This window comes from Gigantopelta aegis, chromosome 3 (assembly GCF_016097555.1).
Source record: "Gigantopelta aegis isolate Gae_Host chromosome 3, Gae_host_genome, whole genome shotgun sequence".
NCBI lineage: Eukaryota > Metazoa > Mollusca > Gastropoda > Neomphalida > Peltospiridae > Gigantopelta > Gigantopelta aegis.
This window is the reverse complement of record NC_054701.1, coordinates 29,427,813-29,443,287: the sequence shown is the minus strand read 5'-3', so window position 1 is coordinate 29,443,287 and position 15,475 is coordinate 29,427,813. Positions and strand designations below refer to the sequence as shown.

The 15,475-nt window shown below is 35.4% G+C and overlaps 1 protein-coding gene across 1 annotated transcript in view; it reads right to left on the bottom strand.

Annotated features, from left to right (window-relative positions):
• Positions 1–11,988: 11,988 nt before the first annotated feature.
• Positions 11,989–15,475, bottom strand: part of LOC121367845 (tetratricopeptide repeat protein 28-like) — a 132,324-nt gene continuing 128,837 nt past the window's right edge. Inside the window, exon 16 of the mRNA XM_041492264.1 lies at positions 11,989–14,870. Within this exon, the coding sequence (XP_041348198.1) occupies positions 12,126–14,870 (2,745 nt within the window). The 3' untranslated portion in view covers positions 11,989–12,125. The remainder of the gene's footprint in view (positions 14,871–15,475) is intronic.

Genomic DNA, 15,475 nt, shown 5'->3' with positions numbered 1-15,475 from the left:
TATTTTTGTTGATTTTAAAATGTATCCACACAATTATCTCAGCCCTTGAAAATCAGATCTTGTGACGGCAAATTTAGTACAGATAATATTAAATACCTGATAATGATCAAAATGCTCTTGCACCAAAGTTTTGTGGTGGCATTGCTGATTGCTGCCACAAATTTCAAGAGCTCATATCTGCTTTACTTTCTATAGATACAGAAAGAAGAAAGAAAGAAAGAAGTGTTTTATTTAACGACGCACTCAACACATTTTATTTACGGTTATATGGCGTCAGACATATGGTTAAGGACCACACAGATTTTGAGAGGAAACCCGCTGTCGCCACTACATGGGCTACTCTTCCGATTGGCAGCAAGGGATCTTTTATTTGCGCTTCCCACAGGCAGGATAACACAAACCATGGCCTTTGTTGAACCAGTTATGGATCACTGGTCGGTGCAATTGGTTTACACCTACCCATTGAGCCTTGCGGAGCACTCACTCAGGGTTTGGAGTCGGTATCTGGATTAAAAATCCCATGCCTCGACTGGGATCCGAACCCAGTACCTACCAGCCTGTAGACCGATGGCCTGCCACGACGCCACCGAGGCCGGTTCTATCTATAGATACAGATGTTCATTTCTAATTATTACCAAAGTGAATACAGTTTTGGGGCAATCAAGAATGTTGTTACTTCTTAAAATTGTTTCAGCAATGAGTCATAATATATTCTGAATTGGTTGGTTTATCTTAAATAATTGATACTAATCATTTCAAGTGTTGATGTTATTTCAATGATTTTGAGGCAGTAAAGGGCAAGGTTATCTTTCATCCTTGCATTTTCGGCAAACTAAATTATTTTTGGTAAGGATGGATTTATATAAAGAATATTAAAACAGTTATCAAATTTATGTCCTGAGGGAGATAAATTCGATAATAACTCCTACAAACTTTGTTAAAAAAAAAAAAATCTCTTTCTCCAACAGTGTTTTATTTTCGATGCCCATACATGTAGGCTATAAAGAAATATTGTAAATAAATTTATACCCTATTGTGAGTATTGCTGTAACTTTTTATTCTGTTCAAAAACATATTCTAATAAATTGTATTCAAATCGCATTTTATTAACAATTTAAAAACTGAGAAGGGTAAATGCAAACTTTTTAAACTATGACGTTTATGTTTGCTTATATTTCTGGTTTTGAGGGTGTGCTGAGGTAATAATCAATAATAATTAACCACCATAGGTTTCACATTCTGCTGAGTTTTAAAAGAAGGACCAACTCGGAAAATGTTTGTGCAAGAGCAATGTGTTTATCCACTGGGTGATATTTGAATCTGAGAAGTTCTTCAGTTCATTGTGATAATTTCCATATTATTTATATTGGAGTAACATATCCTTTGTCACTGATGGGGAACACTGCTGTTTTTGTGCAGATTTCATTTCATATTCACCATTTTAACACTTAAAATCATCTATGCAACTAACTCATTCATTATAGCCTTATTTTGTTTCCAGACATTTGTTTTTTTCTGTGAGGACATTCTCGTGAAGTTAGGAAATGCCATGATAAATAACTGGGAAAAAATTGACTCTTTCAAATAAAATGAAAATTGTTTCAGTTCATAAATTCTCGTAATATTTTGATAACATGGTAACCAGAATATTCATTATAATGTACTGAAATATATTTTCAGAATTAGTTGCATGTACATGTATTTGTGTAAAGAGTTGTAAAAATGTGTCCTCTTGAATCATGAAGCGGTCCTCACAAAACCAACTACCTGTCAACATAAATAATGTTCATTTATGCATTGTAAACACCATCCAGGTAAATTTGTGTATATATTTCATTAAAAAACAAAGCTAATCATACTTTTAAGAAAAAGTAAAAAAAAAATAAAAAAAAATAATTGTATTGACAATATCACATTATATTATCAGAAAGGCAGCTAATGACTTCTGTAAATGAAAAATTGATGCTTCCATCTGCTAATAAATCCATATGAATCTTCTTTCTTTTCTTTTAAACTTCAACCAAACACATATTGTTAGTGTTTCTATATATTTTATTTTTAAGATCTTTTTGAGACTTCATTGGGCATAAAATTTTATACTTGGTTAATAAACCAGCCTGTGCAGACGTAACAAACACTAATGCTATGCTATGTGTTACTGGACACTTTTGTTCAATATGCATCGTGTCTTTAATCCATTTCACTGAAGCTCATTTAACTCTATGCCTTTTCGTAAATATGCAGTTCGTTCCAAACATTTCTCTATATTTAACATGTATAAATGTAAAATGGTGAGTTTTGCTAATATATTTCAATTCATTTTCATCCGTTTATCAAATCCATACATTTATTCATTTAGTGTTTTTGAGCAGTCAATGTCATTCATGACTTAACATTAATCCTGTCATGTAAATCACTCATTCTCGTCACCTGTTAATTTTTGCATTGTGTAATATAGGTAATTTAATTTGCACAATTCATGCAGATTTGAGCAATTTTCTGATTTTTGGCATCAGTTGATATTGACTTCTGCATGCTTATTGGGTAAAAAAAAAAAAAAGATAAATCATTACATTATTATTGATTTGCACAAAATTGAGTACTTTCATCAGGACTATTGGATGTATTACTAGTTGCAGTTAGTAATTGTTACAGATCAGTAGAAAAACAACACTTCCCATCAGTGACAAAGACTTGGGTTAAGAAGATAACTTTTCTCAGAATAACTTTTATTTGTTAAGAAGTAAAGACTTCAGAACAATATTACTGAGAGAGACAGATGTAATATGTTGATGTCTGGTCTGCTTACACTAGAACAACCAATTTTTGCCTCTGTTTATATTTTCAAGAATGAGAAAATGTGTGTGTGTGCACATCTATGCGAGTGCGAGTTGCATTATTATTCTCTTTGTCAGCATAAATTATTGATGAATGTATGATTTTTAGATTTTAGGTTTATTACTTGAACTGCGAATTCTGTATTACTATAGAATGGCAGTTGGTAAATGACAAATGTATTAAGGTTCAAAAGTATCAAGTTGACAGTATCAGATGTAAACTGTCACAAGTATGTGGCAACCATTTCTGTTGCAAGTGTGACCAAAATATAGCTATGGCAACTGTTCACATTTATGAAGTTGCTGTTATGAGAAATACAATATCTGGTATTTCTGATGCCATTCTCATTTTATACTGTTAATTACAGAATATTTTTTTTTTTTTTTTTTTTGATAGGAATTTGTTGCGTAAGACACATCTTTTTTTTTTTTTTTCATTTTAAAAACTGAAGGGAAAAAAAAGAAGCTATTTGAAGTCATTTACTTATCAGTAAAATTCTAGAGTTTGTTTTAAATACTGAAACACAAATTTGATAAGCTACAGTAACATATTGCCAGAAATCTCATGCTTCTTGATAATCTTGAGAAATCATTGATAAGAAATATTTTGTATCGGCCAACTATTAATACAAATGTTATATTTGATCAGTATATATGCTGATGTAGAGATGTTTTGATTTTGATATTGATATTTTTAAAACAAACAACAACCAAGCAAAATAATGGCTATTAAACCCAATATTTCATGTTTTAATACTGAGATACCACCATATGCCCATCAAATTTACTTTTCAAATCCTAAATTAATTCATCAGTTGAAGTTTGACAAAGGTTAACTTTGATTAAAATTACTGTTTCATAAAATTAAGAGTAGCTTTTACTTTTACTTTTACATAAAATCATTAATTCTTTGTCCTTTTTTTTTTTTTTTTTTTTTTTTTTTTTCATCCTTGCGGGAAAACCCCCATTTAATAACATTTAAGTGAACAGCTTACTTCATTGACTTGTACTGTTCACAGATATTGCAACAAATTTGGGAGACCTTATTGAAATCACCATCTTTTGTATTTCTCTAACACACCTTGGAATTAGTGCAATACGCAACTTTGTTTGCAGGGCAAAGAATGCTTAGTGAAAATATTGATTGTGTAGCACTATTTGCATAAACATTTCACCCATTGCAAGAATTATCCTTCCATGTGATACAAGAACTATGTCTGTTGATTTTGTCTGTATACTTGCCTTGCTGGCTGAACAAGTAATATTATGTTTTGATCTTGTGGGATTTACAACTACCACATGTCTACCGCTGTGGTGGTTTTCTAAGGCAGAGGATCATTTTCCCACTAATTACCAAATACGTTTTACTGAACTGTTTGGTCATACATCAATCTCATTCTAATAAGCTGTGAAGTAATTCTGTGTAACTTCCATTAAGCAAGTTCTTTTGGAAAGTGCAGTATTGGGTTTTTTTCTTCTGTTTTATTTGTGGTTCATGAAAACCTTTTCTGATATGTTGAATAGTCCATTTATATCTTCCCCACCTTTTCTGTTTGAATTCTGAAAATTAAACTTTTTTCCCAAAATACTGAAAAATTCATTTAATCACATCCATAGCGTATTGATAGAAATGGAAACAGATTATCAATAGGTTAACCATACAAGTAGACCTTGTCCTATACAAATAACTGGAGTAAACTAGATTGAATGACGAGTGACCAGTAGACAAAAAATTGTCTGCCATAAAAATCTTTATTTTGAGTTGTTATAACAAGTCCCTATACTAAAAGTGATACCTTAAAGATGTCAAGATTTGAAATATTAACAGAATTTGTTTAATCCATTTGATCGTATTAATGTATATGAAATAGGTGAATTTACTTAACCTATTTTCATCAGAATTGATGTATCAAGATGTGCACAGTATGTGGGTTAAATTCTGGTGCTCCAATATATGTGAATCATTTAACAATCTGTTAACATTTCTATACATGTGCCTTTAGCAGATATAGTAACTTCACTTTTAGCCATCTGCTGAAGGTTGTTGAATTTGGTATTAACTGTTGTGGCCAAGAAAAATAATTCAAAGTGATGTGGAGTATGTTTTCTGAGTCGAGTGTAAAGTTTTTTTTAAAGCAAACAGTCCTTATGATAATTATAGCTATAACCATTTGGAATCTTTCAATTTAAGGGTCGAAACATTGTTGCTAAAAATTCCAAACAGTTATATTGTGTCAGTCACCTTTACTTGATCAAATTTAAAAACCATGTATTACATAGTATGCAAAATATATGTAAAAATTTATGAAGAAATTGCACATGTTGAACGGTGCATGGAACATCTTCATTTTATAATACCAATATGTAATTGAACAGGTTGTCTTCATTTTGTAATACCAATATGTAATTGGAAAACAAAATCATATACTACCAGTATGTAACCAGACAGTCTGAAATCAGAGGCACCTACCAGACAGTCTGAAATCAGAGGCACTTGCCAGACAGTCTGAAAGCAGAGGCATCTACCAGACAGTCTGAAATCAGAGGCACTTACCAGACAGTCTGAAATCAGAGGCACCTACCAGACAGTCTGAAATTAGAGGCACTTACCAGACAGTCTGAAATCAGAGGCACTTACAAGTGAAAAGTACAGAACAATTGTTTGCAAGTGGTTTGTTGATAGCTGTATGGTTTACTGTTGGAATGCAGCTTGAATGGCTTCATATAATATGTTTTTTAAGACTGTGGCATAGACTGAATGCAAAATGAATCATTCTAAAGATTTGTTAATGTGAATGTGTGCTAGGATACAAATCTTGGAATTAAAGAGGCAGAACATGTTTAATACTGTTATGACTTACATGTTATAGGTTTATTTGTTTGTACGAACAGAGTGGATTTGTCGGGAGTGAGTAAGAATGCTTGAAGAATTTGACACAAAAAAAAAGACAAAAAAATTACTTCAAGAACAGATTGTTGAGCATGTATTTGAATGTGTCACGTGACTATTGTTTTAAAGTTAAGAATGTCATGTGAAAAATACAACTGAATTAAAGTGAAAATGGATATTAATTAATGCTTACTAAGCACGTTATTTCAATGAGAATGTTTCTATTAAGTATACAACTGTAATACGATCAGTGAATTCAATTGTGTTGATTTGTCAAGTTAGATACAATGATCTTGACAACATATTTATCAATGCAACTAAAACCCATGCTTCAACAAACGCAGAACTTTAAATACAAAAAGTGTGTTTCTGCGTGTTTTGTAGAAAAAAAGATTTAAAAAAAACTTTAAAAAAAAAAAAAAAACAATAAAAAAAACAACAACTTCAAGAGGTTTTTTGTTTTTTGTTTGCAAGTAGTAAGTGGAAGTGCTACTATATATATATAATTAGAATAACTGGTCGAATGCTGCTTTAGCAAGTGACAAATGAAAATTATTTCTAGAGGGACACAAATTTGATAACTGGTACCAAGTTACAACTCGTAAGAAAAATGGTATCTAACGGCCACTCATGTAGTATTCTCTATATATAATTATTACAAATTTAGAAATGAAAACGGAGCCATAAACGCAAACTCTTAAAACTGTGACGTCATTTTGTGTTTGCCAAATCATGATGATGCCATCTTTAGTACCGACATGGTCACGTAAGCGTCAAATTGTCCAATAGTATTGTTTGTTAAACCAATGCCGAATATTTCTCATCGAGTAAGTCTGAAAAAATATTTTCCCTGTTATGAGTGACAGCTGTGGTAATAACAGTAAATATCTGTTCCTATTGGTTTATTATTATGTTTTAACATCGCATCATTTGTCAAAGGTCAACATTCCTTTACTGATCATAACTAGGATTAGGCATCCTTTTAATTAGTGTGACTGCATGCATTTTATCGTGTGGCAACGTGCATTACCATATCTGTGTTTTCGCAAGTGGATTACCATACACAATTTTACATCTGGTGTACTGTTGAGCCGAAAGTACCCGGTAATAACTTTTCGTCATGATGTCCCATTGCTGGGAAAAATCGTTCATCAATCGACTTGTTTTTACCGCGCAGAATCGTGTTTATGGAAAAGGTACTACATGTGTATGTAAATGCATTGTATCAATAATCTCTAGTAGTTGTCGGGCCTGTACATACTACTTAACTTTAGCTAGGATGCATTGTATCAATAATCTCTAGTAGTTCTGTCGGGGCCTGTACATACTACATAACTTTAGCTAGGGATATTTGGAAAAACAAATTGCAGCTGAACTAAGAAAACCTCGTATGTGCAGTTTTTAATGTTTTTAGGAGACCACAAAAACTGTTTTGTTACAAGCTGATTCAATGCAGGAAATTGATCTTAACAAAAATAAAGCCGTTATTCTTTGTGTAGTTGGTCATTTCTAATGCTGAATCAGCTTACAACAAAACCGTTTTTAATCTCCTGATAAACATTTTTAAAATGCAGATACGTGTTTGTTTTTAGTTTAGCAATGAAATATTAAGTAAAGCAGCTGAATTTATTGTGTTGGACAGATCATGTATCCCTGGATATTTTTTAGTAAACAAGTGAATTTCCTCTGGTATCTGACCAAATGAAAGTGAGGTCAAATACCATGGGAAGTTCACAAGTTTCATAAAAATTATATTTAGCGAAAATGAATGTAGTATTAGTATTTTATTTATTACCCACATAATGGGCCGATTTCATATGTCTGGGTTACGAAACACCGGGTTATATCAAAACCTAGGTTTAACACTGGTTTACGTAAAACGCTGAAAAACCTGACCAAGACATACACCGGTGGTGTATTTCACATGTGTGTGTTTTACTCTTGTTTACAAAACCACGCTTTTTACATGGGTTACCCAGAGATTTGGAAAGAGACATAAACGAGGAATAGCTTACACTTCATCACTTTGTAGTTGAAACTCGTTACCGGTATATTATTAGCATTCGCGTTCGAGATGGAGGATTAGCTACCTCCTCCCCTCCCCATGTGGAGCAAACTTTCACATTCTGTCAAAAATGATGGACATATTTGGACATATTTGGGAAAATGAGCTGGCCTGAAAAGTTTCACCATGTATTTCCATCATTTTATTCACAATATTAGTTATAATCCATGTCAAATGCTTACAGCACCCTACATAGCTGTTGGTAATAATGCAAAAATGGTACGCGTACATGTATGCCTGACGGCACCGAGATAACGTATGGTCAAATTTTCCAAACTTTGGGCCTGTACCGCCTTGTTCCCCCTTATTAAGACGAGACAAACACGAAAGTATGTCATTATAAGACTGCAGTCTATGATAGACGTTTATTGCTTTGATACCAGTGGTAACCGATCAACTTTCATTACTAGTACTTCTGTTTTCGTGCAGTTCATACACCATGAAGAAAATTTTATTTTTACTAATTTAATAAATAACTATATTTATTACCCCCAGTGACCACTCATAACAGGGAAAATATTTTCCATATTTTCTCAATGAGAAATATTATGCAGTGTTGTGACGTACAATATCACTGGATGATTTGATGCTTACAAACCAATGACTTTGTCGGTACTAAATATAATACCATCGTGATTTGGCAAACACACAAAATGATGTCATGTACTTTAATGAGTTTGTGTTCACGACTGTTTTAATATTAAATTTATAACAAAATGTCATTTTAATGCAAATCATTATTTATATTTTTAACAGAATAACGATAACTTTTGTTTTTGAAAATTATCTGTGAACGTGATTAAAATGCAAAGTTATAGCAACACCCAGAACAGTGTGTAAAGTGGTTTACGTTGTTTATATAGCCTACATGCATGTGCATGTGCGCCTAAAATAAAGGCGTTTAGAGAAAACAGCTGGGGTAATAAATAAAATAGCAAACTTAGTACCAGTTATTATCAGTGTATCTCCTGAGTGAAATACTTTCAATTGTCATTCGCTAAAGTGCGCGACAACTAAAAGTGATTTGATTTTGGGACAATTTTGATAACTGGTATCTCGTTTATTATCCTCTATATATCTCAGGCGCTTTGTTCATTCGCCACGAACATGGTGAAGGGGTGGATCTAATTATACCCCCAACCTGTATTCATTTCTATACAGTGGCGTAGGCAGGATTTTGTATTTTGGAGGGGGGGGGGGGGCAAATGATCTCTAAAATATGTTCACATTTCATGGCTCTGCAATACTGACGTAAAACACAATTTTGCTGCCGAAATTATCCATGAAGAAAAGTTACTTTGAGCAAACCCAGCGAAAAACCACCTCAAGGACAGGTTTAAACAAGCAATACAATTGTAACCCAATGTTAAACTAGGATTATTGAAAACCAGACGTGAAATGCACAGTAAACATGACCCAGGGTTTAACCAAGGTTTAAACCATATGTTTCCAAAACCCACGGATAACCTAGACCTGAAATCGGCCCAATGAGTTTGAACATGGTAATACACACAGGGAAGATGATGTCGCTTAGTGAAATGGTATTTAGCAACTGGTTGTACGATTGATCATATTGCGCAAATTTAAGATATGTACAATGAAATATTTGGTATATCCTTGGCGAAAGTAGAGTAGTATATAGCCATCGGACTATAGGCTGGTAGGTACAGGGTTTGCAGCCCGGTATCGGCTCCAACCCAGAGCAAGTTCTTAAAGGCTCAATGGGTAGGTGTAAGATACTACACCCTCTTCTCTCTCACTAATTACTAACCAACTAACACCTAACCCACTGTCTTGGACAGACAGCCAAGATAGCTGACAGCATGCTTGTACTTTTAATTGGATAGAAGCACAAAAATAGTTGAATGAATGTATAAATTATATGACTACACATAATGAGATGGGAAGCTCACTGATGCCACTCCATGGGATATTCTTTTCAGTTAGCAGCAAGGCATCTTTTATATGAGCCATCCCAGACAGGATTGTGAAGCACTGACTAGAATACGATGTAGCCCAATGTGCCTACCCACCAATGGGGGATCGATCCTACCGAGTGCTCCATTAATGGGCTACATCTTGTCCATAATGGGGTACCACTTGAATAATTGTTATTTTATAACATAATATGACTGGACTATTGAAATATAACAATGGTCAACCTATATGTAATCAAAGAAGAAAAATTGAAAATCCATTTCTGTACCTTTAAATTTGTAATGAAGAACTATTTTCTAAACTGGATAGTAAGCTGCTACAAGCAGTAATTGGATGAGACTTGGTTTCGTAACTTCATGCAATAGAACAGTAGGCTGTTGGTATAACTAAATGTTGAACCATTACAGCCATTTTGCATTGGTTATAGACATAAAATGCTATGCAATAAATGATCTTTTGAAGTCTCAGAAAGGGTTACTCTCAATTTTATATTTTAGCCCAAAAATAGATTTTCAGCAAAATATCACGTTTTTACCGGTACTCCATTTGCAAATGCTGGGCGACTTTATTATTAATCTTTGGAATTTATTGCTCTATGATACACATATTATAGCAGCATAGCATCTACACCCCCTCGTACATTCTCCATTACTTAGTGTCCACTTTCATGCGTTGAAACGAGGGTCTGCGACTTTAATGCGACATCTTTGTTGGACTGGGTTTTTTTGTCCATGTGTTACAATTTTTGGAACAACACTAACATGCATCCATCAATAAGCAAACAAGCATGGAGTATAAAATATGTGTTTAATAAATTATGAAGTCCCTTAGTACATCAAGTTCATGACATGACAAAAAAACGTCACAAATGGATATAGATACAGATACCATCTTGTCACTGTATCACATTGGAGGAACTGTTATTCGGAAAAATAATTATACAGTTTTACAAAACCACATTCAAATAGGTTTACATTTATATACATATGCATATACATATATAAGTACGTCTGTATTATATGTTTGTACAGCCAGCTGCATCTTGTGGGGCCAAACACTTTTAAAACAGTCTGAGAAAGAGAAGCAACTGTTTTATCATAGTATGCTTGAGCAATACTCAATGTTCATTCTGACTATTTTACAAAAAGACCATAAAGCTGAAGTGTGTGCCCAGGACAGTGTGCTTGAACCTTAACTGGATATAAGCACGAAAATAAGTTAAAATGAATGGAAGTTTACTGGTTTTATATCAGAGTATTGGTTACAATCAGCGTTTCGTTTTTATGGCTTAACTGAGAGGCACAGTATGTCCATCTTAAACAACCATGCACCATGCTTATGAACTTTATGCTTAAATGCTTGTGAACTTTATTTTTTGTGATGAACAGAAATAATATTGTCCAACACCAAGGTGAACAAAGGCTACAACCCTAAGACCAAATCCCTGCCAGTAAAATAAAATCCAAATCTAGTGGCTAAATTAAAAAAAATATAATAGAATTTGTAAGCATAATTTCAGTCAGTTATTGTAAAGGGTTTTTCTTCCTAAATAGTTAAATAATGTTTTGGTTGAAAATAGAGACAACACAAGTCTCATAAATTCCTAAACACAGAATGTTCTTCATACTCAGATTATACTTGAACAACAGATTATTGGAATGCACTTGCAATATAATACATACAAACTGATGAAATACGAATTAACATGTATGGTTGTCATGGTTAGTTGGTGAAAATTGTGGGAACAGATGGAATGTAATGAAGCTGTAGGTATAAAGTCAAGAAAATCCCAAGATGGATAACAAACCTGCATAAATTATGCTAAATATATCAATCTAATTAAAATTAGCTCCACTATTACATGTGGATCTAACAGCAGCCCGTTGGATCTCAAAACCTTACTTGCAAAATCATGCTAGTAATTTAAAAAGAATTTGAAAACATTCGGGATTATGCCAAGGGTATACAAAATAATTCAGGTGAATTACGAAGTATGCCGGAAACTAATTGCAATATGAAATTTTATAAAAAATTTGTTTCGAGTCGAAAACATAAACCGTGATGGTATAGCCATAAAATCTGTTAATATTAGTATACAATCCAAAGTTTATTAATGCACTTTCCCCCCCTGTTTTTTAATGTTGAAATAGACCAACAAGTTCGCCTATTGCATAAATAGTCTCGCCCGATATTTTTTGAATTTGTATGCTCCCGAATAACGCTATAAAAGGCAAAGTGTAATTGGTCGATATTTAAATTGTTATTTATAGATGAAATGTCACCTGGACATGGGAGTCCACGCAATGCTGTTAGATCTACTGGCTAGACCCAGTAGAGCTAATTTTAATCAGATTGCTAAATATATATATATATATAACACATTGGGGCGATAAAGTTAACACTTTGAGGATTGCAACACATGACTTTTCCCTGCATTCTTTTTGTCTTTGTCGAAGTAAAACTGTTTCATTGGAAAAGAGGTCACGGCAGAACCGTCTTTAGGGGACTTATCTCCCCTGTGAAAGAGTCCAGTCGAATGTTCTGAAGACTGTTTAGCAGAATGAGAATTCTGATCCGAATGGTTTTGCTGAAAGGTGGAATGTTTGTGGTCATATGACCTGCCCAGACTGTGGTACTCTAACGAACTGTCATTACCTGGAACGGAATTTATTGCACTATCGAAACTATAATTCTGAGGCGATGCTTCGCGGCTGTTTGTATCGAAACTCGTATTAGAAGAGTCTCCCGCATCGGAGTCCGAGAAGCTAACTTTCTTCTTGTTCTTTTTCAATGCTACTACATGTTTGGAAGGTCTGAGCCTGCCTGGATCTGACCCAGAGTTTGACCCCGACTGTTTCATATTCCAACATGGGATGTGGTTTGTGGTGATGCCAGACCCGGGTTCCTCCTGGATGGGTCTGTAGATGACCGACCGACTGGATGACGATGTGGAATACTGACTGCTGGTGCTGGTTGTGCTGTCGGGGCGAGACAGAGCGTTCGTTTTCACGAGAGGAGCAGCAGGCTGGTACGGCCTGAATGAAGAGAAAGACAGTGCCGAAGAACTGTATGCGTTGGCGGGAGTCCGATTGACAAAGTCCTGAGTGTACACATTTCGGTCCGGTTTGGATGAGTTGGTGACGATGTCGTTATGGCAGTTTCTCTCAGAGTGGTATCCACTAGAGACCGAAGACTGAAGGTTTGAATCTGCTCCCTCACTGTTGTCCGAGGATATACTGTTCTCACAGCTCTGTCCATTGCTGGAATGGGTTACATTATTTACAAGATCACTTTTGTTAGGTCCATGTACAGGTGACTGGGTAACACTATTTACAATCATTTCATTTTTCACAGGCCCTACATTTGGAAACATTTTGTTTGATGGTGGTGTGACTTTGCGATGAATTTCAGCACTGGAATTGGGATCTAGATGGGACATTTCTCCTTTAGAAACGGAACCTCCTTTTGATGGTGGCATTACTTTACGGCGATACTGACCACCAGCACCAAAGTCTGGATAAGATGATTCACTAAGGGAAGCAGAACTACTTCTTGAGGGTGGAGTGATTTTGCGATGACTTTCACCATTAGAATTAAAGTCTGTGTATCCTGTTTCACTATGAGCAGTAGAACTACTTCTTGATGGTGGAGTGATTTTGCGATGGCTTTCACCATTAGAATTAAAGTCTGTGTATCCTGTTTCACTGTGGGTAATGGAACTACTTCTTGATGGTGGAGTGATTCTGCGATGGTTCTGACCACCAGAACTAAAGTCTGTGTGAGCCGTTTCACTGTGAGACACTGAATTACTTCTGGAAGGTGGTGTCACTCTGCGATGACTCTGACCACCAGAACTATAGTCCACATTAGTGCTTTCACCGTAAGAACCTGCACTGTCTGACAAGTGACCTGGGGATGAGGAGGTCATTAGCTGGTTTCTGGAACTGTACAGTGTGTTGGGTAGAGTCACTTCACTGTGTGATGCACACTGCTTGAGAGACTCGTGCTGTGAATCTGACCTCGCCACACCTCCTGCCCGTCTTATCTGCATGCTGCTCTGCTGCGACTGAACAAAACTCATGTGCTGCATTTGTTCCACAACTTCCCGCACATTTGGTACATCAGCCATCACCTTTTTGGCAAGCTCCTCTGGGCTCAATATAGATGGCCCATGACCCTCGGTATGCTCTGACCACTGAGAGCCATTCAAGCAGGAATCATGATCACTTTGGTTGCTCAACTTTCTCCTACCAGAAACATCTTTGTCTGTCCATCGAGGACTATTTTTGGCAGACTCCTGATCAAATCCTTGCTCTTCTGATGAATGCTGATTTGTCTGTTGAGGTCCATTTACTGTTTCCTCATGATCACTTTGACTCATTAATTTCTTTCTTAGCTGCCAATTTTTGTTGAATGCCGTTTGTTCACAATCATCTGAAACTGTATTCCCAATGCATTGTCTGCTGTTGTCTTCCTTTATAGAAGATACTCTTTTAACAGACACACACTGTCCAGAAAACCTGGTCATGTTTTCAAACTGTTTTCTGATTTCACTTGTTTTGGATATGGAGGTTTTGTTTTCACTGGTATTTGACAATGTGCTTTGGTTTTCTAGAGATTCTGATTCTGTTAACTTTCTACAGTTAGATGAACCCCCATCTATTTGATCACTGTCGTGTGGTGAATTCATCTGACCATTTCTCTGATCAGACAAATGATTGTGACTGGTCTGTTCAAACACTTTTCTTATTCTTACATCTGATACATCATCATGATCATCGTCGTCCTTCCTCTCCGATTTCTCTGCACCTGTTTTAGAATTTGACACATATGTCCCAAGAGAGACAGTTTTCCCATTGTGATAGCGGTTCTCTCTGTCATTTCTGAAGAGCCCAGTGCCCAGTCTGTTGTGTGAGACTGGACTGGGCGTGTCCGGAGTGTCAGTGAAGCAGGGACTGCTGGACGGGGTGTCGCTCATGTCGTCGGTTGTGTTGAGGCTGTCAAATTGGAACAGTCTGGGCTCGCCACTCAGAGGGTACATGTTGCGGATAGCACTCTGTAGGGAGAGTTGAAGTGATGGGTCGAGCTGCTGTGAACGGGATGACGGAGAGCTGTGGGACTGTCTGCCCACAAGACCACCCTGAAAACACACAGATGTATATGAGCATGAAATTCATAATCAAATATTATACAATTCAGTTCAGCAACATAGACCAATAACATTTGCAAACTGTTTGATTTATTAACAATGTGTTCATCTGAGGCCTGCTCAGGACAGCACATGATTGAGGTCATTTGCTAGACTGGGTTTTTGTTCATCTTACATTAGATAAATGTGATGTGAAAGAAGACAATGATACCAGTCAAGATGTTCATCAGAACTTGGCCTCCTGAACATGAAGCATGGCCGTCAGTCTGAATGCAGCTAACTTTCAATTAGTTTTTAGTCTTATTATAGGTTACATGTATTGCAAGCAGTAATAACTTTTACAATTTAAAAATAAACCCACAAGTTAGCTGTCCTATGCTGTATTATACAAAGCAGTGGACATTTTCAGGATAAAATTGTATACATAATTAAAAATGAAGACACGTGAAACCAAAAAAATACCATTCAGAGAACTGAAAAATTATGTTTTATGAGACATTTTTTAATATTTACTTCAGTGAATGCTTAAAACAGATTGTTTTTTAATATTCACTTGTGTGACTGCTTATTAATTCATAACAGAAAATCATCATCTG